The 24,224-nt window shown below is 63.4% G+C and overlaps 1 protein-coding gene across 6 annotated transcripts in view; it reads left to right on the plus strand.

Moving 5' to 3' along the window:
* TTC7B (tetratricopeptide repeat domain 7B) overlaps positions 1-24,224 on the plus strand; it is a 184,837-nt gene that overhangs the window by 154,161 nt on the left and 6,452 nt on the right. For all 6 annotated transcript variants that reach the window (XM_055129801.1, XM_055129806.1, XM_055129803.1 and 3 more), the window contains 2 exons: positions 4,332-4,472; positions 15,499-15,701. In XM_055129801.1, coding sequence (XP_054985776.1) covers positions 4,332-4,472; positions 15,499-15,701 — 344 coding nt within the window. The remainder of the gene's footprint in view (positions 1-4,331; positions 4,473-15,498; positions 15,702-24,224) is intronic.

Here is a 24,224-nt window from a genome sequence, read left to right on the forward strand (position 1 = left end):
TGTGTCAGCCGCACGGAGAAGCAGGGCCCCTCGGCCGCTGCCCAGATCACCCCGGGTGCACGCAGGGCACTGGCCGCACTGTTCAAGGCACGAGTGCCCTGGAGAGCCGGAAGTGGCGTGGCCAGATGGCACGGATGCAGCTGCCCTGTGCCCTGAGGCCTTCAGCACCCCCAAGCTGAAGTGCTCCCGCTGGGATGCATCGGTGTGTGAGAGACCCAGAGCGCCACCTCGGGCACAGCAAGCCTGGGCTGCCGAGGGGACACCAGCCCCTGTCGAGCCCCTGTGCCCTCCTGTCCCCCTATGTTTTCCGGCTTCAGACAGGAAGGGGCAGGCAGCTGGCCGGTTTTTGGTTTTTTGGGTTTTTTGGTCTTGAGGTATTTTTTTTTTTGGTTTGGTTTGGTTTGTTTTTTTGTTTTTGTTTTGTTTTTGTGAAAGCCCATTATTCCTGGAGCGATTGCGCTATTTGATGACCCCGCTGCAGCTTTGGCCAGGGTGACCACTGGAAGAAATGACATTTCATCGTCCCCCGATTGCTTCTGGGCCTGTCGCCGTTAGGAGTGAGTGCAGGAGGGGGTGGACGTGTCAGGCCACCAACAGATGGAGGCAGAGGAGGTGCCCAGGAGCGAGGCCCGCTGGCCCCTGGCGGCTTGTCCGTCAGCTGCCTCCGGGGAGCAGGGCCGCGGGAGGCGAGGTGGGCGTCTGCCGGGTAGTCCTCCAGAAGGTACTGTCTCCGCGCCAGGGCCCGGCCGGTCCCCAACAGCTGGCGTCTCCCCGCATGGCCCAGCCCCGCTGCCCTCCACGCTTCCGAGTGACCACCTGGCCCTGCCGAGCCCCGCATGCCCACCGCTGACCATGTGTCCCCCACACCCCGCCTGTCCCCACCGTGCCCGGGCAGGCCCTGCCCCCCTCCCAGAGGGGCACCGTGCTGGCAGCCCCCCGCCCTGCCACACGGTGGCCTCTGCTCGAGGGATAGGTCCCCGCTGTCCAGTGTGTGCGGTCAGTGTCATCCCTCTCTCTCCCACCCGCTGGAACCGGAAACGCGTCCACACCCGTGGCGACCCCCTTGGGAGGGACCCGGCTGGCAGGAGCCCCCACTGTCCGTGGGAGTTGGGCAGGAGCGGACACGTGGGTGGGCCTAAGAGGAAGAGGGGAGGGACAGTGCCCACAGGGCTCGAAGGACGCAGGGCCAGCCTCCCCCCTCCCAGATCTTTGGGGGAGCAGAACTGCCTCCAGCCAGGGCGGGCTGGAGAGAATGGGGGGGGTGGGTGGGGGCTTCGTGTTCGGAACAAAAGGCACAGAGAAGTGGGCATGTGCCCGCCCACCTCTGCTCCCCCTTCCAGCCTGACAGTCATCGCCTCCCCCCTCCCAGACTGCCCAGACCCCCGGGGCCCTGGGCACAGGGGCAGGGCCCGAGGCCGGCTGCAGGGGTTCCTTGTCCTCCCTGAGGTCAGTCTGAACCAAGATGTGACTGACAGAGTTTTGTCCCTGGGATGGTGGCAACGTATTCAGGGTCGTGTTTCTTCTGGTTGCTGCCCGCCCCCGCCGCCTGCCCAAGAACCCTCCTGCAGATGACCCAGGGTCCTTCATTTTGAAGCTGGAGGGAAGCGTGTGTGGGGGGGGCGGGAGGTGGTCAGTGGCACCCTCCTTTGCTGAGAAACAGGAAGCAGGGAGGGGGGTCGTTGCCATGGGGGACGGGACGGGGAAGAGTCTGTGCAGCCTCCACAGCCCTGGGCTGAGAGGCAGGAGCTCCGAGGGGCTGGAAAGGGCGGCAGGGGGCCTGGAGGGTCCCCTGGGGTCAGGTAGGCTTTGGTCTGGAATCTGCTTCCTCTTCCGGGGCTGGAAGCTGGGATGCAACGGGCGGGCACGGTGGGGTCCCTCAGCCCGGAGCAGCTGCTCTGAGCGCCACCACCACGGCCCAGGGTTTGCAGGCAGGTGAGATAGGGGGCGGAGGGCCTGGCCAGGGGCTGGGGCAGCTCCTGTAGCTTCTGGAAGCCTCGGTGGTGGCTGATTGTCCAGAGTGTAGGGGTCTACTGGGCTCGTGTGTGGAAGGGGCTGAACCTCGAGCCTGCCCCTCTGAAGCCGCCACACGCACGCACGCGCACGCACGCACACACACACACACACACACACACCCCGCCCTGATTCCCTCTGCCAGGGACTCGTCGGGTTCCACGTGACTTGTGGGCTGAGCAGACAGTGCCGGTCCCTCCGAAGGGGCAAATGAGTGGGCCGGAGCAGTACCACAGCGGGGAAGGTACTGGCCGACCCTGGTTCCATCCTCAGCCCCCCACGTGGTCCCCCAAGCTCCTCTGCCAGGAGTGATTCCTGAGCACCGAGCCAGGAGTCAGCCCTGGGCCTCTGTGGGAGTCACAAGCCTCTCGGCCCTTTAGAATCTGATCAGGAAATGGTTAATTTTTTTAAATCCTTCTCCCCCCCACCCCCCCCCCCCCCGCCTTAAGAGGAGCTGCCAATGGCAAAATTTTACACAAAAGAGTAAAGGCTTTAAACGTGCCTCCAGCTGGGTCCCGACTTGGCGATGCCCACGGACATGGCTCGTGGGGACGCCAGGCTCTCAGGGCCCCTGGGGGCTCTGCAGGGTCCAAAGACGAGATCGTTGTCCCTCCGTGCTTGAGGTCAAGGCCTGCCGGGGCCCTGCCGCCCGGCCAGTGGGCGGGATGGAGGGGCTGCAGTGGGCAGTGGGCGGCCACTCTTGGCTGCCTTGACCGGGTGGTGGTCTGTAACACGGCCGCGTCCTGCCTCTTGTCGAGTCTCTCAGGCTCAGGCACGTGGTAATCCCACAGCAGTGAACAGAAAGATGCTCGGTGACCCCCAGGGTGCCTCGGCCTCCCAGATTGAGTCTCAGACCCCAGAGTATCTCAGCCCTCAGAGTGCCTCAGGCCTGGAGTGTCGCAGGCCCAGAGTGCCGCAGGCCCCAGAGTGAGTCTCAGCAGGCCTGGGGTGGGGGCTCCCCCACATCTCGCTGTGATGCTGAGGTGAGAACCACCCGTGTCGATGCTGGTCAGCAAGGTCCGGGCCGCAAGCTCCGCCTGGGCCTCTCTCCTCCCCGATTATCGCTGGCTCAGCCGTGTCACCAGAGAGATGGCCAGTGCCACACGCAGACAGCCCGTGGGGGCCCTCAGCGGAAGGCCGTGGCTCTGCTGCCCGGCTGCGTCTCTGAGCCGAGTCCCCCCACCCCACCATGCTGTGCGAGGGGCCGGGTTCCCCGAGACGGGCCTGCGCGGGGCTCATTCTCGAAGGTGGACCTGGGCGCAGTGTCCAGCCCCTGAGAGCCACTCCCAGGGCCCCAGTGCAGCCACCCGCGGTGCCTCTCGTCCTGGCTGCCCCGCAGGTGCAGGGACGCAGGCGCTCTGGGGGCCAGGGGCACTAGGCTCGGTCCGCCCGGCCCGCGCAGGCCTGACGCCGTGCGTCTGAGCGGTCAGCGTCGGCCTCGGTGTTTCACCTCTGCCGTGGACATCACCTCTGCCGTGGACAGTCCCCCCAGCCGCGCTGCGCTGTTTATTCTCCGTGTCGGGCTTTGGGGTGACTTACGCACCGAGACGGCCGCCCGTGGATAAAAATAGCAGCTCTCTTAGCTCGGAAGGAGCCTCCGTGCGAGACTTTAGCCTCCGGGGGGGGAGGCCCGGGTCCGAGTCAGGGGTGGGGCTGCCTTCCCCAGCTCTGGGGGCTCCCCCTGGCCCTGCCCGCCCCTTTGCTGGCCTCCCCGAGCACCGGGTCTGTACCGGCCCGTGTCTGTGCTAACTCACCCACCCCCCCTCCCCGCCCACCCCCATGCCAGGCCTGTGCCACCCCTCCAAGTGTGTGTGTGCCCGGCGGGGCACCCTCTCCGGCAGAAAGAGGCTCCAGTCTGCCTCGCCGAGGCCTGGCAGGGGTGAGGAGTGGCCAGGATGGTCCCAAGTGGCCACGCTCCATTCCTCCTCTGAGCCCCAGCCCGGGGGACCTGCAGAGGCCAGGATGGCGCCTCTCCTCGGGGGGTGCCTGGTGACTCCCCCCCCCCCGCTGTGGACTGTCCCCACCGCCTGGCAGCACTGTGTGTGGCTGTGTGTCCCCACTGCTGTGCTCCCCACACCCCCTCACCCAGAGCCGGGGGCCCACGCCGAGGCTCCGGGCTGTCCTGATTGTCTGGGAAACCCCCCCCTCCAAAACTTTGTCATGTCTCGGGGCGGGGGGGGGAGATGGGAGGGGAAGGTGTGTGTGTCCACCCCGCACCCCTGTCTGTGTGGGGAGGAGCCGGGCGGGTGGGGGTGGGGGCGGGGCTGGCTGGGCCTGACCTTTCACCTCTGACCCCACCTTCTCCCACCCCCCTCCCATAGGCTCTGTGCACGCCACGTCGGTCGCAGCCTCCAGAGTGGAGCAGGCGCTGTCTGAAGTGGCCTCCTCCCTGCAGAGCAGCGCCCCCAAGCAGGGCCCGCTGCACCCCTGGATGACGCTGGCGCAGATCTGGCTCCACGCAGGTACCCCAGCCTCGACTTCCGGCCCCCTCCCCCGCCCAGCACCCCCGGGGAGGGACTGTCCCAGCCTCTGCAGCCCCCTGGGGGAGGGGGGTGACTCTGGGTCCCCAGCCAGCGCCAGACCCAGCGCGGGCCACCGGGAGGGACTGAGGGGAGATCAGGGTCCCTGGTTCGGGGGAGGGGATGAGGGAGTGGAGTGGCCGGGCTAGGCCACCGTGGGGGTGACACCATCCCCAGGAGAGGGCCCCGCAGGGCGCACCCTGCATTTTGGGGACTGGCCTCAAGGCCTCGGTTTCCTTGTCAGTACCGCCGTGGAGTGATGGGAGGCAGGGTTGGGGGTGGGTGGGGGTGCCCCCCGCCTTGGAGAGGGCAGCCCGCAGTCTGGACAGCCTGGTCCCCTCTTGAGGGGAGGGCGGAGGTGGGGGGCACAGCGCAGAGCTGGCCGGTGGCTGTCTGCCCACCTCTGGTCTCTGCGTTCTGGGTGGCACGTCACTTCTGTGCCTTGGGTCTCGTCACTGGATCTGCAGGACCACCCCCCGCCCCCCCCCAGGGGCCTCGGGGTGTTGGGGAAGGCTGCTCTTGGCTCAGCAAGGGCCCGCCGGTGTGGTCCATCTGTTTACTCCTCTCCCGCCAGGGCTAATTACACCGTGCCCGCCGTGTCTGGAGTGGCCTCGGGTCTCTCAGCCCTGCCCGGCGTACCTGGCCCTGGCAGGCCGCGGAGCCCCGCCCACCAGCCTTTTCTGTGTTGGCATCTTTAATTGAGCCAGAACACCACCGTAAATTAGCAAATTACATTCTTCCGAGCACGAGCACAAAGGAGCGGTGATTCACGGAGCTGCTGGCGGCTCCAGAGGCGCCCGCCAGCCCCTGGCCTCTCGGGGTCCTCGTGAGCTGCCGCTGGCATCCCCAGGGATGCCCCCCACACACACACACACAGAGCAAGCCCCCAGACCCCACGTCTGGGACCTGTCTGCAGGAGCAGCAGCTTCAGGGCCTGGTCTCCACATAGTCACTCTGTGTGCACACGTGTGCATCCCCATGCTGTCACGTGTGTGTGTGTGTGTGTGTGTGTGTATTGGGGGGACTTCCGGCTGTGCTCCAGGGGGGCCTGGGGGCCCCACCCACTTCTGTTCCACCAACAGTTCTGTGTGCGGCCCTTGAGGCAGTGCGGGGTGGGTGGTGCAGAGGAGCCAGGGATGGGCTCAGTGCCTGGTGCCCGCGGGGCCTGTGCTCCGGCCCCCTGAGCCGCCTCCCGGCCCCTCCTGTTAGTCCTGATCAAGCTAATGAACAGGGGGTGGGGGCCAGGGGGTCTCTAATTTTCAGGATAACTGCTCTGTAACTTGTTCTCTCTCTCATTTTTACGGGGACTTTGTTCCTTGCGGCCTGTGCATGCGGAAACTGTTGCTGCTTATTGTCGGAGCACGGGGACAGCTCTGGGATGGGATCTGGGGTGGGATCTGGGGTGGATCAGGGGTGGATCTGGGGTGGATCTGGGGTGGATCTGGGGTGGATCTGGGGCTGGGATGGAGCTCCGGGACCCCTCATTCGGGGCCCAAACCAACTGGAGCCCGTGCACGTCTTATGGGCGTGCCAGACTCCAGTGAAGGTTTCCAGTCCCCTCGGGCACCCCCGCCATCTAAGGGAGACCCTCGGAGACCACTCACAACCGCCTCTGCGCCCCTCCAGGCGGTGGTTTGAGCGCGCTGGCTCTGACCGGCGAATCCAGCCGGCCCACCTTTTAACAGGTTCCAGGCAGGGAGTGTCCACGGGCAGCTCTTGCCTCGCGACCAGACCGCGCGTGGTTTCACACATCCCGGAGAGGGGCAGGCTGGCCGGGACCCCATGACCTGGGTGGCTGCCTTTCTCGCCCGGCCTGAGGGTCTCCCCTGTGCAGTGGGTGCTGGGCACGTTTCAGACTCCGGTGTGGGAGGGCCCCAGCCTTTGGGGGAGACGATCCCTGCGCCCGTCTCTCTCTGTGGGCAGAGGGACCCAGGCAGACCCTTGTCCTGCTCAGTCTCCTCCTCTCCAGTGCAGGGGCCCTGCAACCAGACCCCCCTTCTCTCAGTGCCTTGAATCCCAGAGCCTGGGGCTTGGCCAGCATGCCTGGTGGTCAGCGTCCTGGGCTGTCTAGATTGGGTTATTTGAGTCTAGATGATTGAGGGGGGGGTCCACACCTGGCGGTGCTCAGGGCATCCTGCTGTCCCTGTGCTCAGGGGTCACTCCTGGGCACTCCCGTTTGGACCAGCACATCCAGCCCGCCCATGTCTTGGACAGCTTTTACCAGGTAGCACCGGCGGGCAGCTCTGGCCGCACTAGCCGGAGACTGGCGGGCTGGGGACAGGGTTTAGGGGACCACCCAGGGTGCCGGGGATCGAACCCAGGCCTGCCACATGCAAGGCCAGAGCCCTCCCCACTGTGCTATGGCTCCGGCCCTGAGCGACGCTTTGGTTTCTTTTACTCTTGAGTTGACGACTCCTGCCACCTGCGGGGAACAGTGATGGTGGAGAGGCTCCCTCCAGCCCCCGAGCCTGGCACCCTCTCCTCGGCGGCCATGTCCAGGCCGTGGAACCTGTGCTTTGAATTTTTTTATTTGTTGTTTTTGTTTTTGTTTTTGTTTTTGTTTGCTTTTTGGGTCACACCCGGTGATGTGATGCTCCTGGCTCTGCACTCAGGAATCACCCCTGGCGGTGCTCAGGGGACCATATGGGATGCTGGGAATCGAACCTGGGTCGGCCGCGTGCAGGGCAAATGCCCTACCCGCTGTGCTATTGCTCCAGCCCCTTTTAATTTTTAAATTATAGTTATTTTAGGTCTGGGGCCACGCCAGGCGATGCTCAGGGCTTATTCCTGGCTCTGTGCTCAGGGGTCATTCCCAGCGGGGCTCAGGGTGCCGGGAATCAAACCTGGGTGGTCGGCCATGTGCAAGGCCAGCGTCCTACCCACTGTCCTGTCACTCTCTGGCCTGTGACCTGTGTGTGCTCTTTAGACGGCACAGAGGGAACCAGCCAGGAACCTGCCCACTCCCCCCTGCCCCCTCTCTGGGGAGGAATTATAATCATGATTGCAATCAGGATTATAATTACAATGATCCCTGACTCGGATTATTCAGGACGTGCTATAGTGAATAGTCGTGAAGGGAAGTGCCACTTGGAGTGGCTGGCCGAAGGGCGCCCTTCAGGGCAGACCCACGTGGGCACCTTGCTCTGCATCCTGCCGGTCTGATTGACGTGACCCTCCACTGCTCTGTGAGTGGCCACTTTCTCACCTTGTCGCCAGGGCAGCAAAGGGCCAGACTTGGGCGTCTGCCCCCAGGCTCGGAGCTGAGACAGTATCTCAGTGCTCTGCTCACTGCTTCCCCCCTTCCCCATCCTCCCTCCGCTCAGCTGGGCTTTTGAGTTGCTAAGTGCTCGTTACAGGCCCCAAGAAGCTGGTGTGTGTCAGTGATACGGGTTTTAATCTTGTTTGTGTTCTTAGGCCTCTTAGTTATTTGATAAAACACCTCTAGCGCTCCTGTTTTGATGGTGTGCAGGCTTCATCCAAGGCCACCTTCTGCTTATTTTCTTTCTTTATTGTTTTCAATTGAATCACAATGAGATACACAGTTACAAAGTTGCTCATTACTAGGTTACTAGGTTTCAGTCCTACAATGTTGCAATACCAGTACTTTCACCCCTGTTCCTTTCCCACGCCAGTGTCCCGGTTTCCCTCCCACTCCCCACCCTCTATGGTAGGCACTTTCCCTCTCTCTGTCTCTCTATCTCTGACTGTCTCTGTCTCTGTCTCTCTCTCTCTCACACACACACACACACTCTCTCTCTCTCTCTCTCCTCTCTCTCCTCTCACACACACACACACACACACTCTCTTTCTCTCTCTGCCTTTCTTTCTCTCTTTCCTCACATACATACTCTTTCCCTCTCTCTCTCTTCCCTCACACACACATACTCCCTTTCTCTCTCTCCCTCCCTCTCCCTCCCCCTTTCCCTTCCTCCCTCTCTCTCCCCTCAGACACACATACTCCCTTTCTCTCTCTCCCTCCCTCTCCTCCCCCTTTCCCTCCCTCCCTCCCTCTCTCCCTCTCTCTCCCTCTCTCCCCTCAGACACACATACTCCCTTTCTCTTTCTCTCTCCCCCTCCCTCTCCCTCCCCTTTTCCTCCCTCCCTCTCTCCCTCTCTCTCCCTCTCTCTCTTCCCTCAGACACACATCTCCCTTTCTCTCTCTCCCTCCCTCTCCCTCCCCCTTTCCCTTCCTCCCTCTCTCTCCCCTCAGACACACATACTCCCTTTCTCTCTCTCCCTCCCTCTCCCTCCCCCTTTCCCTCCCTCCCTCTCTCCCTCTCTCTCCCTCTCTCTCCCCTCAGACACACATCTCCCTTTCTCTCTCTCTCCCCCTCCCTCTCCCTCCCCTATTCCTCCCTCCCTTTCTCCCTCTCTCTCTTCCCTCAGACACACATCTCCCTTTCTCTCTCTCCCTCCCTCTCTCTCCCCCTTTCCCTCCCTCCCTCTCTCCCTCCCTCTCTCCCTCTCTTTCTCTCTTCCCTCATACACACATACTCCCTTTCTCTCTCTCTCCCCTCCCTCTCCCTCTCCCTCCCCTTTCCCTCCCTCCCTCCCTCCCTCTCTCTCTTCCCTCAGACACACATCTCCCTTTCTCTCTCTCCCTCCCTCTCCCTCCCCTTTCCCTCCCTCTCTCCCTCTCTCTCCCTCTCTCTTCCCTCACACACACATAATCCCTTTCTCTCTCTCACTCCCTCTCCCTCCCCCTTTCCCTCCCTCTCTCTCTCTCCCTCTCTCTATCTCTCTATCTCTCTCTGTATCTCTCTGTCTCTGTCTCTCTGTCTCTGTCCCTGTCTCTCTCTCTCTCTCTCTCTCTCTCCCCCCCCCCACTTTGGGCCTCTGTCTGTCTCTACAGTCTGTTTTCCTGCCGGTTCAGACCCTCCCAGCGCCATTTGTGTCTGGTTCCCGAAATTCAGAAGGGGGTTATGCCTCCGCGTGCGGGAAGGAAGCCCAGACAGAGGGAAGGACACACGTGTGCGGCGTCCCTGGGCTGGCTGCATCCGAGCGCCGGTGTCGATTGCGATGCCCCTCCGGACCGTGGGTCTTGTGGGTGGTCACTGCGCGGCCTTCCCCAGGCCCGGAGGCTTCGCGGGGCCCATCTCAGCCTGTACACTGCCTGGCAGCTAAAAATGACTTTGCAGTAGGTGGTTAATTTCTGCTTGTTACTTACTAATAATTATAGCTTTCACTTTGGCACCTCTCACAGTCGAAACCAACCGCTATTTTTAGATGTGCAAGATCAGATTTTCTGATTTCTGCTGGGAATTTAAAGCTGTGATACTTTCCAAAGTCCTTGGCCTAGCCCTGGCCTGTCCCTCCCGCCCCTGGCCCTTCCAGGATCCGGCCCAGCTAAGGCCAACGGAGCCCTTCAGGGTGGCCTGACGCCTGGCCAAAAGACACAAGACAGGCGGTGAGGGAATCATTGTGGGGGGATGGGCGGGAGGAGGGGTGCGGGGTGGGGGGTACAGACAGAGCTGAGGGCGGCTCTGCCCCCATCCATGGTCGCTGCACACGGCAGGCTCTGACCAGAGCTCCACGGTCTGCAGGTAGCTGGTGCTTTTCTCTTCCCCACCCTCCTCATTTTTAATTTTATCGAATCACCGTGAGATGGAGCATTACAAAGCTGTTCGTGATTGGGTTTCAGTCATACAGTGTCCCAACACCCCTCCCTCCACCAGTGTAATTTCCCAGCACCAGTGTCCCCAGGTTCCCTCCCACCCACCCCCGAAACAACCCCCCACCCCAGCCTGTCTCTATGGTAGGCATACCTCCCTCCCTCTCTCTCTCTCTCCCTCCTCCCTCTCTTCCCCCCTCCCTCCCTCCTTCCCTCTCTTTCTCCCTCTCTCACTTTAAGCATCGTGGTTTGCCACAGAGATGCCCAGAGGTCACCGTGTCTATCCTGTTACCTGCTTTCCACACACAGTTCCTGTCCAGGGTGGCCATTCCCAGCTAACAGAGCTGACGTTTTCCCTGCACCACGTGTGCGTCGCTTACCCTGAGGACTCGGCACGCGTTGCTTGTGGCGGGCGGGCCGTTGGTGGTAGCCTTTAATGTCTGACCGCACCCACTTCTCCTCAGGCCTTCCTTGCCCCCCTCGGACCCGTGATGGAGCGCCCACAGCTCAGGAGGTGAAGGGGTTCCATCAGCCCCGCCCTGGCCCAGAGGGGCACCCAGCTGTCACACTCGGGTCTCTGCTAGGCAGGAGCAGGGCAGGACTGGGGAGTGCTGGGCACCTGGGCGTGGAGATGGACGGGCTGCTGGGCTGAGGGTGTGGGTGGTGGCGGGTCCCTGGGCCTGTGGGGCCGGGGAATGGTGGGGACGCTGGGCTGGCGTCCAAGGAGAAAGCCCCAGAGGGCCTGAGCAGAGGCAGGACCCGGGCTGATGTGCTGTTGCTGAGAGCTCGGGGGCCACGGGAGGCCTCAGCAGGAGGGAGGGGTCCGGGGGGGCCTCCGAAGCTCCGCAGCAGGCAGGGGTGCAGTGGGAGGGGCGCCGGGGCCGGGTCAGGACAGCAACTTGGCTCAGAAACGTCCCTCCCGGGCCTTGTCTGGGGCGAGCGGGGAGCTGGCAGGCCGGCTGGGGGGCGCAGGCTCAGGGAGGGAGAATCAGGGGCTGGGGCCCTGGAGGCCCAGTGACCCCACTTCTGCTCTGGGAAGGTTGCGGGAGAACCAGTGGGGTCCAGGAGCGAGAGAAACCGGGTCCTGCTGCCGCCCGCAGGTACCCACCTGCCAGTGGGGGGTGTGGTGGCCCCAGGCTCACGGGTTGGGCTCTGGACTCAGGCATGATGATGCAGCCCCCCACCCCTCACCCCTCCACCCCCCTGCTCTGCCTCACCCCTCTGGGCCCCGCCTGCCTCCTTCCCCACTGCAGGGGCCTGAGGCTGGTTCAGCCGTAGGGGTGAGGTGCCCAGATCACCACTTACTGTTCAGGGGTGGTTGAGGGTTCTCGGGCAGGATGTGGGTCCTCCAGAGCATGGGAGGGCGGAGACAGAAGCGTCAGGGTGATGGCAGTGAAGGGCAGCTCCTCTAGGTTATGCCAGGGGCGGGGGGTGGGGGTCCCTCAGCAGGACCCCACGGGGCAGAGAGGATGTGTGGGGTCCAGGAAGGCCTTCAGGCCACCGACATGGCTGTTGCTCTCTGGTGGACGGAGGGTCAGTCAGGAGAGAGAGGGTCTGGCCAGCAGGACGGGGATGGGGGCAGAGACAGGGAACAAGATCAGAGGATAGAGGTTACCCAGGAGAGAGAAGGGTCAGGCCAGAAGGAGGCAGGAGAGGCGTGTTCTGGGCACAGGGAAGCAGAGGACAGGGGTGGGGGCAGGGACGGGACAAAGGACAGGGATGGATGGGGACAGGGCAGAGGGCAGGAATGGAGACAGCAGAAGACAGGCATGGAGGCAAGGATGGGATGGGGACAGGGATGGGACGGGGACAGGACAGAGGACAGGCGTGGATGGGACAGGGACAGGGTGGCTCCGGACACCGTGTGGGCCCTGGGCACAGACAGGCCAGCCCCGAGTGCCAGGAGGCCAGTCTGCTCTGTGGCTCGTTTCTTCCCATGGTGAGTCACATTGCTTGAGGGTGTCCTGGGATAGGCCTGAGGGGTCAGGAGAAGAGCGGGGAGGTAACTGGTCTGACTGTCCCCGAGCCCTCTGTCCCCAGGGTGGGACCCTCTCACAGGCACAGCCCCGGCCGCGCCGCCCCCTGAGGACAGGAGGAAAAGCCAGAGGAGTGTGTTGTCAGTACCTTTCCCGCTGGCCCCACCTTCTGGCCCCTTGGGGGTGGTTCTGGGCAGTCCTGCCCTCGGAGGGGATAGGGTCCAGGGCAAACCCCATGTGTCTTCCTCCTGAGCACGGGTCCGAATGAGTTCTCTCTTTTCTGGAAACATCTGCGGGGTGCAGACAGGTCTCTGATCACCCTCCCAGCCAGCAAGGCAGATGTTTCTGGAAAAGACAGAACTCATTCGAACCCGCGCTCAGGAGGAAGATGGCGCAAAGATGACCCTAGTTCAATCCCCGGCAATCCATAGGGTCTGCCCCCCCAGCACTGCCAGGAGTGACCCCTGAGCACAGAGCCAGGAATAAGCCCTGAGTGTAGCGGGGCGGGTGTGGCACCAAAATTAAAAAAAAAAAAAAGAAATCCATGAGATGGGTTTTGCGAGCTACATCACTCACTGGGCCCCAGACTGTGGGAAGAGGTCATGGCTCTGTGGGGCCAGGGGTCAGCTGACCTTGCTTCCGCTCAGCCTGCAGGCCCGTCCTCTGGTGCTGGGAGGGCGGCCCTGGTGCAGCCCTCGGTGCCAGGCCTCGGGCAGATGGCACCACACCCTCGGCCAGCCTCTCCCTCCTCTGCACTTTCCCCAGCCAGCCTGTCGCCTCAGCGTCCAGTGACTTTGTAGAGGGAAGGACCCCTCCCGCCCCAGATTCACTCGGAGTCTTCACGGAGAGCTGGTTTGGGTTCAGCAAAGGGTTCCAGAAATGGGGTGCAGCGTGTGTGTTGGGGGGCCCGGGGGTGATTTCCAGTCTTTGCCGTATTCACTGAATAGCCCTTCCCTCCCCCGTGGCCAGCAGCCAGGCCAGGGTAGCTGTTCTGGGGACCCTCGAGACATCACCTCCTCCCCCCCACACACACACCCCCCCCACCCACAGAGTGGGCCCTGACTGCTGAGTCCAAGGCCCAGCTCCTTCCCCAGGAGCCCAAAGCTGGGCGTGGTCATCATTTCCTCCTGAAAGGGGCCCTTGGCCAGCCAGCGAGCTGGTCAGGACACCTTCTCTGCTGACCTCCTAGGCCTGCGGCAGGAATGCTGCCCCTCCCCGCACTGCACTCAGCTCCCGCGGCACCTACGACGGTGCTGGATCCCTACCCAGGGTGCCGAGACAGTGAGAGGGGGCGGGGGGCAGCTCTGCTGGTAAGAGCCGCCCACCACCATGGAGGTCTGTGAAGGGCTCTCCCCTTCCTTCCCGCCCGAGTTCTGAACCGCTGAAGAAACAGACAGTGAGGGAGTCGCGGGGATAAGATAGCCCAGGGAAGGTGCCTGCCTGGCACACAGCCAGCCCAGGTTCGATCCCTGACACCCCAAAGGGTCTCCCCCAGCAAGCCCTACCAAGGGTGATCTCTGAACACCGCCAGGTTTGCCCCAGAAAGGAAAAAAAAATGTCAATAAACAGGGAGGCAGATGGAGATGGGGACCCCAGCTTTATCCCCGGGGGCTGGGCAGGGGGCCGTGGGGAGCCTGGCTCAACCCTCAGTGCTGGCCAGAGCAGGCTGAGTGAGCAGGCGGCGGTGCTGGGCACCAGGGTGGACAGCCCAGACCCTGCTCCCAGACGCCTCCGCCAGGCCAGTCTTGGGGCAGGCCATGGGGGCGAGGGGAGTACCATGTGTCGTGGCAGTGACCCTGGCTGGGGGTCCAGGGAGGCAGCAGAGCCCCTCGCCCCCACAGAGATGCTGGCCTTGTGTGTGCTGCGGGGACCCGCCTCCCCAAGACCTCGAGGGCGTGGTGGCCTTTCCCCGCACGGCCTCCTGTTCTTGGTGCCCGCCCTGTGCCCCACAGGGGGACGCCTCCTAGCCTCTCAGTGGTTCTGGGAAGCCTGGAAGATTCTTTCCTAGAGCCTGAGACTGGACCCCAATCTGGGGTGGGCGTGGGGGTGGGGAGGGCTGTCAGCGGCCTCTATGCTCCTGCACCCCACATGCACTGACGCAGCAATAAGCCCCCCGAGTCCTCTCCCTCCCTCACCTCCTTCCCTCAGGGGACGGAGGCTGTGCCCTGGCCCTTCTCACCCCATGGGGGTCCCCCACCCCTCTGTAAGGCCACACCCAGGGGCAGGCACGGGTGGGGAAATCCTCAGGGTGCTGGGCAAGAGGGAGGTGCCCTGTCCCTCCAGGGGGCTGTCTCAGAGGGACCCCACCAATGCTCCTGACGGACAGAGCCGGACTGGGCAGCAGGGCAGTGCCAGGCCAGGAGACTGCCCCTGCCTGTTGGGGAAGCTGGACCGACCCTCTCAGTGTCCTCATGTGGGCAGGGGGTCCCCAATGAAAGCCCCCCCAGGTCTCCCTGCAGATGGGGCAGGAGGCACTCCTGGTGCTACCTGCTTGCCCCCCACTGTCCCCATCCCCTCTACCTCAACCCGGGCCTGGATCCAACAGTACACACGCATAGTGCTGGGGCCCGCGGGAGAGGGGGTGGCTGGCATACAGGGTCCCTGCGGGATGCCCCTCAGAAACCTGGATGGGACTGTGAGGGGCTGCCGGGATCCAATGTGTGTGTGTGTGTGTGTGTGTGTGTGTGTGTGTGTGTATGTGGGGGGAGGGGGGTCAGCGGGGACATCTCAGGGAGGAGTGGGGTGAAGCCAAACCCGGCCCCGGCGTTCAGGGGGTGGGCTGAGCCTAGAGCTCATCCCCGGGTGGCCCTGCAGAAGCCGTAGGGACTACAGAGGCCTGCGAGGCAGCGCGGGGGGTGGGGGGGTGGGTGGCGGGCGGCATCCCCTTCCCGCGCTGCCCGGCTGCCGCCTCTATTCTGGGCGCGCTGCGCTGCTCACTGGGACTGCACTCAGGAAGGAGCCAGCTCTGGGGGCTGGGGCACCCAGCGACAGGGGTGTGGGGGACTGATGGGGGGCATCCCGTTCCTGGTGGCAGCCTGCACACAGAGGCATCCCAGATTCTGGTGATCCGGGAGCCCCGTGGGGTGACCTGGGGGCGTCCACACTGACCTCCGTCCTCCCTGGCCCAGTGGGGACTGGCCAGGTCCGAGCCCAGCGCATCGGGGGACGGGGCCTGCAGGGCGGGGCCTGAATGGGGCGGGGCCTGAATGGGGCGGGCCCGAAAAGGGCGGAGCCTGAATGGAGTGGGGCCCGCGAGGGGCGGGGCCGCAAGCGAGGGGCGGGACTGATTGGGATGCGGGACCTCAGGGGGCGGGGTTATTTGGGGCGGGGCCGCCGGCCTGGGCTCAGGCGCCTGTGTTCCCCCTCCCCATCCCTCTCATAGCCGAGGTCTACATCAGCATCGGGAAACCCGCGGAAGCCAACGCCTGCACCCAGGAGGCCGCCAACCTCTTCCCGATGTCCCACAACGTCCTGTACATGCGGGGCCAGGTGGCCGAGCTCCGAGGGCACTATGACGAGGCGCGGCGGTGGTACGAGGAGGCCTTGTCCATCAGCCCCACGCACGTGAAGAGCATGCAGCGCCTGGTGAGTCCGGCCCCAGCGTCCCCAGCGGGCTCCCGGGGGGCCACCGTGGGTCCCATGGTTCTCTCCCGGCCAGCGGGCGCGGCATCGGCTGGCGGCCCTGCGTGCTCGCGGAGCCCTCGGCAGCCCTCTCTGTTCTCATGGGCATGTCCTAGCACTGTCACACTGTCACTGTCCGTCCCTGCCCTGGTAGCGGGACCCCCTTGGAGGGTGCCACACCCTGCAGAGAGCCCAGTACAAACAGCCAAGTGCTGGCTAGGGGGGCAGCTCAGACACCAGTGCTCAGCCTTCGCATGCCAGGGGCCCTGTTTCTTCCCTGGTTCCGTATCATTCCCTGAGCATTGCCGGGAGCAACCCCCAGACCCAACACTGAGCTGTAACTCCTGAGCACTGCCGGGTGTGGCCCTCCCAACAAAACAAAACAAGCAAAACAAGCAAATACATAGATTAAGCCAGAGCGCTTTCGATAGCGGTGTTGCCTAGACAAGAGGGAGCCTGGGACTCGCGCCTGTCTCCCAGGCCACTGGCTCGGGGGCAAGGCTGTGTTACTCCCAGGGGACCAGGCAGGTCCCCCAGTCCTCCAGATGCATGCACACCCCTCACCACTCCCCCCAACGCTTGCCTTGGAGTCAGTCACCCACCAGTGGGGTTCGGGCTGTCAGGGCAAAATGACTCTGGGGCTCCCCCTCTGAGAAGGCCACGTGTGGGGGCCGGGACCTTCCGGAGAGATAGGAAGGGGAGCCTTGTGATTCAGCTGTTGCAACTATGTTGCAGTTTTACTTGACAGTCAAGGCATTTCACTCCCAGAAGAAATATACATTTTGGGGGAGGATCACATGACTGTCTCCGGAGGTTTTTGTGTTGTGGCCTGCCGGAGAGCAGCCTGTTCAACCCCCTTTTATTAAGTAGGTTGATGGACTAACCAATGATATTCAGCCACATAGGCAGAATATGCAAATTAACTTAGTCAACGGAAACAGTAACAAAGTCAGTTACATACCCGGAAGTATAACAGAAAACAATGTTTATATCCAGGCCTAGCTAGGCCTGAGATTATGGAATGTTGTATACCAACATTCAATCCCCAGGGCCTGGAGGCAGGGGCATGTGGGCGGCACCCCTCAGGGGCTGGGGACACTTGAGGAACAGCTGGGTGGGTCCAGCGGCTGCGTCATGGCTCACTCTAGGCCTCGGGGAAGCCCATAGCTCCCTGCCTCTGTGGCCTGTCAGGGCACCACAGAGAGGGGGGACCCTGTAACCAGTTAGTGGGGGCAGCCTCCAGGGCCCTCAGCCGTCCTGTCTTTTTCGCCATTTCTCCAGGCGACGTGGGCAAAGGTGCCAGACCCCCCACCCTGCAGCCCGGCCTGGCCAAGTGCCCTCTGGGAGCTGGGGGCATCTTCATGACTCATATCCCAAGCCCACCCCGAATCAGTGCTCATCAGGTCGGAGGCCAAAGGCAGTTTTCAGGTTCCCGAGGGGGTCAGCCTGTGGCCGTCACAGCTCCCTCGCCTGGACGTTCCCTGGCTCTGTTGAGGGTGTCATTCCTTATACTGCCGGCACATTCGTCTGTTTGATGGGGAATGTTTTCAGGGCTCGTCACTCGGGCCTCGCTGCGGGAAGGGCTGGTCAGAGCTGTGGCGCTCGGGCCACGGCGGGGCTGTCCGCGTTCTGGAGCAGCCTTTGTCCCGGACAGAGGCTGCGTGTGCCGCTGCGGGCCCCTGGATGATTCAAAAGCGTGTGTGGAGCTCAGCCTGGGATCACAGGAGCCGAGACGGGATAGGAAACATGGGTGCGAGAGGTTCTCAGTTCCCTCTCCGGCTCTGCCATGCACCAGAGCTCCCTGTGGGGAGCCAGGCACTGTCCACCCCAGAGCCAGCAGCCCAGGGCCGCTGGTGACTCCCACGGGCAACCCCAGGCCTCCCCTGGCTCAGACTCGGAGCCCATCTGGGCAGTCATGGCGGAGCGCGCAGGACTCATAAGCGCTGACTTTTCTCTGTCCATCTGCTGTATTCAGAGCCGGGTGGACACCCACAGTTGACCCATGACAAAGGCCGGGCCTCCTGGTTCCTTCTCAGGGACCTTGTCTTGATGCTCAGCTTCCCTGGCCAAGCCCACGGCCACCTGGACCCCCGCTGCAGCCGAACAGAAGTGCCCCTCCCACGGGTGCTTATGGGGGAGGGGGCCACCCTGAGACATCACCGTCCTCCCTTCCGTCCTCCCTTCTGCCCTCCCCAGGCTGTGCAGAAGAGCTGCTTGCGTGGCTTTGAGGGAGAGGAGAATATGGGGTCCACGGGACCTCGCAGGGTCTAGGGATGAGGCTTCAGCCCTGCTCTGGGCTCACGAAGTTTTGGAGGCTCTGATAAGTTGTTTGCCTGCCTTGTGACTCAGATTCCCCATGTGGTATGCAATAAGGATGCCGTGAGCGCCAAGCACACGGTCAACCCAGAACGGGAATCTCTTCTGAGTCCCGAAGGTCCCACCTCTGCGCTGTGGGTTTGCAGCTGGCCCGTCCCCACCCCTATGGGTGCTCCTATGAGGGTTGTCCTATGGGGTTAATCCTATGAGGGTGCTCCTCTGGGGTGCTCCTCTCGGGTACTCCTCTGGGGGTGCTTGCACAGCCAGGCCCCGAGGCTGACTTGCAGTGCCTGTGGCTTAGTGGGAGGCCCCAGGGCCACCTCTGCTCAGGGCCCACAAGGGCAGCAGTGCTCGGTCGGCCTGTCCTTCCCCAGGGCCAGCACTGCTATTCTCCAGCCTGAGGACAAGAATGTCCACGTGCCACTGTCCACCTGAAGGGTCTTGGACCCATCAGAGCACACTCCCCCACTACCACCACAGGTCTTCGAGTATCACAGCCAGAGACCCGGGAGTATTGGGAGTACCGCAGTCAGAGGCCCAGGAGTATCGCAGTCAGAGGCCCAGGAGTATCGGGAGTACCGCAGTCAGAGGCCCAGGAGTATCACAGTCAGAGGCCCAGGAGTATCGGGAGTATAGCAGTCAGAGGCCCAGGAGTATCGGAAGTATCACAGTCAGAGACCCGGGAGTATCGGGAGTATCGCAGTCAGAGACCTGGAAGTATCGGGAGTATCGCAGTCAGAGACCCGGGAGTATCGGGAGTACCGCAGTCAGAGGCCCGAGAGTATTGGGAGTATCGCAGCCAGAGGCCCGGGAGTATCGGGAGTATTGCAGTCAGAGACCCGGGAGTATCGGGAGTATCACAGTCAGAGACCCGGGAGTATCGGGAGTACCGCAGTCAGAGGCCCGGGAGTATCGCAGCCAGAGGCCCGAGAGTATTGGGAGTATCGCAGCCAGAGGCCCGGGAGTATCGGGAGTATCATAGCCACAGACCCGGGAGTATCGGGAGTACCGCAGCCAGAGGCTCAGGAGTATCGGGAGTACCGCAGCCAGAGGCTCAGGAGTATCAGGAGTATCACAGCCAGAGGCCCGGGAGTATCTGGAGTACCGCAGCCAGAGGCCCTGGAGTATCGGGAGTACCGCAGCCAGAGGCCCGGGAGTATCGGGAGTATCACAGTCAGAGGCCCGGGAGTATCGCAGACAGAGGCCCGGGAGTATCGGGAGTACCGCAGCCAGAGGCTCAGGAGTATCAGGAGTACCGCAGCCAGAGGCCCGGGAGTATCGGGAGTATCACAGCCAGAGGCCCGGGAGTATCGGGAGTACCGCAGCCAGAGGCTCAGGAGTATCAGGAGTATCACAGCCAGAGGCCCGGGAGTATCTGGAGTACCGCAGCCAGAGGCCCGGGAGTATCGGGAGTACCGCAGCCAGAGGCCCGGGAGTATCGGGAGTATCACAGTCAGAGGCCCGGGAGTATCGCAGACAGAGGCCCGGGAGTATCGGGAGTACCGCAGCCAGAGGCTCAGGAGTATCAGGAGTACCGCAGCCAGAGGCCCGGGAGTATCGGGAGTATCACAGCCAGAGGCCCAGGAGTATCGGGAGTACCGCAGCCAGAGGCTCAGGAGTATCAGGAGTACCGCAGCCAGAGGCCCGGGAGTATCGGGAGTATCACAGCCAGAGGCCCTGGAGTATCGGGAGTATCATAGCCACAGACCCGGGAGTATCGGGAGTACCGCAGCCAGAGGCCCGGGAGTATCGGGAGTACCGCAGCCAGAGGCCCGGGAGTATCGGGAGTACCGCAGCCAGAGACTCGGGAGTATCAGGAGTACCGCAGCCAGAGGCCCCAGAGGCCGGGAGTATCGGGAGTATCACAGCCAGAGGCCCGGGAGTATCAGGAGTACCGCAGCCAGAGGCCCGGGAGTATCGGGAGTACCGCAGCCAGAGGCCCGGGAGCAGCTCAGGCCCGGGAGCAGCCCGCATGGCCCTGAAACTTGTCACGGCTCGTGATGTTCCTTTGCCTCGACTTAAGGCAAGATGCCACACTGTTTCTGTGTTCTGTCGTGGGGACTGCTAAGTGCAGGTGTAATCATGGCCCCCGGGGGGGGGCAGCCAGGATAGAGCCCCCTCCGAGGCAGCAGCCGGGGGCGCCTGCAGACTCCGGCTCGTGCCCCTTCGTCCTCAGCGCCCTCTGGGGAGAGAAGCATCTCGAACAGTCACTCCCAGGGCGGGGAATTCCACTCCCGTGGGGCCAGGAGAGACGGGCGGGCGGGAGGAGGCTGGGGTGCAGCTGGGGGGCGCTGAGTGATTTTGTTTCTGGAAAGGGGGTGCTCCGGCAGAGCCCCTGAAGGGTTTCCCACCCCACAGCTGCTGCAGACAGAAGACCCCCGAGAGTGCCTTGTTGTCGAGGCTTGTCGCCCCGATCCATGCATCCACCCCCACCCGCACCCTTTGTCAAACCTGTCCCGTAACCACCCTCGCAGGCTCAGGGTCTTCCAGGCCCTCCAGGACCTCAGCCCCCTGGCCCCCTCCCCAGCCTTAGGAAGCCGGTGGGATGGACACAGCCACTGACCCCATCCCCTCCCCGCACGGGTTAAAAAAGGTGCCCGGAGGGCGGGCCATGGGGATCGAGTGCCTACATCTGGAGGGCACAGTCCCCGCCCTCGAGAATGGAAAGTTCTAGAAGAGACAGAAGCAGCAAAGTGTCGGGACTCCACCAGACTCGAGGGGCACGCGGGGCCATCTGCGCGGGGGCAGGGGCACGGAACAGGCTCCAGCCGGCCTGACCCGGGGCCAAGTGGCAATGTGGCTCTGCCACGCGCGGGCCGGGGGCAGATGGCATCTCGGTCCAAGAGGCGCACACCAGCTGCGGGGCCCCGGCTGGTCGCGTGTGTTAGCCGTGATGGGGCGGGCGGTAATCTGAGCAGACGTCTCGCCTCCCTCAGCTCCCCCCTGAATTACTCGCGCCCGAGGCTCACTCGCCACCCCCAGCAGGACAGTTGTTAAAGACCGTTACCTCCGACGGGTCTCTAGGTGTGCGTGATGTCGGCCCTTCTGCTTTCTGCAGATTTGGGATGTTTCAAGAGTTAAAAAAAAAAAAAAAAGTATGGACATACACGGTTCCCAGCAGGTCTGTGTCGTTGAGAGAGGGTTCTGGAAGCTGTGGGAGTGAGGGTGTGTGGAGGCTGAGGTTCTCGGCCAGCATGGGGGCGAGCAAGGACCAGGACCCCAGGGGGCTGGCAGAAGGATCTGGAAGGTTTCTGGGCTGACTCACAGACGTGTAGCTCAGGGCCCCGGGGTGGGGGGGAGCAGTCATGGAAAGGAGGGTGCAGGTAAGGTGGGGCGTGTGGGGACCCCATGTTGCAGGAAAGGTGCCGTGGGGCCTCCAGTGCATTCTGGAGGCAGCCTGGAGCAGAGCGGAAGGAAGCAGGTGGGGAGCCCTGAGAGGGTGCGAGACGGCCGGGGTTCGAGTCACAGAGAGGACGAAGAGCCCCATTCAGTAGCGCACACATTGGGGTCTGTTCCCTACACCCCGGCTACTCCCTGCCACAGACCCTCGCGCCACCCCTGCTGGTAGGTGTGGGTGAGGGGTGGGCAGTGGTGGGGCTGGGGGGCTGCCTGGCCCCGTCACACCCCAAGAAGCTCTGGACTGAAAACAACTTGATGGGGGACACGGGAGCTTGGGCCACTCGGCCGCATTCCATCGTCGTGAACACTGTGGCGTGAGACCCGAGGCAGGTGAGCCGCACGTGTCTGACGGCGTGTTGTTGTCCCTTAGTTCCTCGGAAGAAGCCGGAAGCGGCCTCCTCCCGGCTGCTGGGAACTGGGTTCATAACAGCAACTGTTTCTGCAGGCAGCCTTGGACACACACCTGTACACGCAGCTGCACCACATACACAGACACATACCCCACACTCACATGCACCTGCACATATAACATCTACACACACACCTGCACATGCACCTGCACACATGCACCTGCACACATAACATTTACACACACACCGACACACACATCTGCACATGCACCTGCATATGTGCCTTCACACACATCTGCACATAAGCACCTGCACACAAGCACCTGCACACACACCTGCACATGTACCTGCACACACACACCTGTATACACGTACCTGCACATGTGCACTTACACACAAGCACCTGCACATACACTTGCACACACACACCTGCACACATACCCCTGCACATACACACCTGCACACACACATCTGCACAAACACTCCTACACACACATGTACCTGTGTGCATACACACCCCTGCACTTGGACACACACACACTTGCACACGCACCTACACACATGCACCTCCACCCACACGTGCACACACATACCTGCACACACACACCTGCTCACACATGCACCTGGATAAACACGTGCTTGCACACACATCTGCACATGCACGTACCCGCACACACACGCGTGTGCATGCAGCCTGGGCTCTGGTCTCCCCCCGAGGTCAGCCCTGATTAGCCCCATCGCTGAAACGCTGCCCGCCCCCCAGAGCGCAAACACGCTGCAGGGCCGCCCTGGTGTGAGAGGCTGTGCCCTTCCCCAGCACGCGGCAGAGAAACCTGCCCCCCCGCCCCCGGCAGGAAGCACCCCGACACCCCGCGTCGGCTCAGGTCCCCGCGGCTTCTCTCTCATCCTCTGCATCGGGTGGCGGCCGTGCGGACGGCTGCGTGGGGCTGGAACCAAAGCGGCAGCAGCAGCCGGCCCTGCGGGCACCCAGAACAGGCCCGCGCGGAGCAGGCGTCCTGCTGAGGGCGACGCGCGTCCTCTCGGCTCTCGCAAAGCCAGGCGGGCCGCGGCATCAGCGCTGGCTCTAATTAGAACAGCCGCCCGCTGGGAGCCTGGGCCTGCTGCCGCCTGGCCCCTGGCAGAGGGGACAGAGCCCCTCGCTCTCTCGAGGACGCCGCCTGCAGTGACGCCCACACCGCCAGGCCCGGCCACACGGCCCAGTTTCTGAGAAACGCGGCTGCAGGGAAGCGGGGCGCGGAGTCTGGAGGCCGAGTGACCCTCACGCGTCCTGGCCCTGAGCTTGCCCGCCGGCCCCACCCGCCTCAGACCGCGTTGGCGTCTGTTCTCCCCGTTCGCACCGTCAGCCCCGACAGAAGCGTCTTCTCTTTCCCACGGGGCTCGGGATGGAACCCAGGGTCTGCCACCGCTGGCCCCTGGCGGGGGCAGGCCCAGATGGGGGATGAGGGGCCCCCAGTGCTCCTGACTCAGGATTGGGTGAGGGGTGCCAGTGAGCCCAGGGTTCGGATGTGATTCTGGCTCCTCGCCCGCCCCCGGAGGTGCTATGACCCCGTGACCTCCCCACCCTGAGCCCCTCGGCCCCTCCGAGTCGCACCTCCTTTTCTGCCCTCCCGGGCCCTCCCCAGAGGGGCCGCTGGGAAGGTCCCATGAAGACCCGGTCCGCGTGGGCGCAGAGAGGCACGCGGAGCAGGGTGTGGCCCCGTCGGCCCTTGTGCCCCGGCCTGAGCTGAGGTTGGAGGGCTCTGGGGGGCAGGTGTGTGAGCCGCGCCAGACCCCGCCCACAGGAACCAGAACCCCCACCCACCTCGCCTTCCCGCCCCCACCCCACAGCAGGCTTAGGGGGGCGGGGGGTGGGGGGTCAGTTCTCTTCTTATTTGTGGAAAAAATTCTCCCCGAGCTCTGCAGTTCCTGTGGGCATAAGCGCGTGTCTTATCGTTTCTGTTTTTCCCGTTTCTCAATGGAAACAGAGACTGCCCGGCCCTAGTGTGTCTGTCCCCTGGGTGCAGGTGGGGACCCCCCACCTGTGTCCCCCTGAGACATCCGGAAGGAACCTGCCACCGGGCGCCCTTGGGGCGTCCCACACCCGCCTGCTGCGCCCCACCTGGCCGAGGCGTCCCACCCCCTCCCGCGTGGCCAGGGGGTCTGAGCGGGGACGCCTCTCCGCAGCAGCCCCATGGTGCCCAGGGCCCCAAGCCTTCTGCCTGCACCCCCGGGCTCTGCGGAGTTCTGCACGTGGCTCCCCTGGGGACAGTGCCACGCCCTTGCCCTCCTGGCCCGTTCCCCACGTGGCTGTTCAGAATCAGGCTCCAGCAGAAGGAGGCAGGTTCCCCAGGGAAGAGTGAGGTGCCAGCAGATGTCCACTCATAGAAGTTTCCAGAAGCAAAGGCCTGGCCTCCATTTGGGG

This window comes from Sorex araneus, chromosome 3 (genome assembly GCF_027595985.1).
Source record: "Sorex araneus isolate mSorAra2 chromosome 3, mSorAra2.pri, whole genome shotgun sequence".
Lineage (NCBI taxonomy): Eukaryota > Metazoa > Chordata > Mammalia > Eulipotyphla > Soricidae > Sorex > Sorex araneus.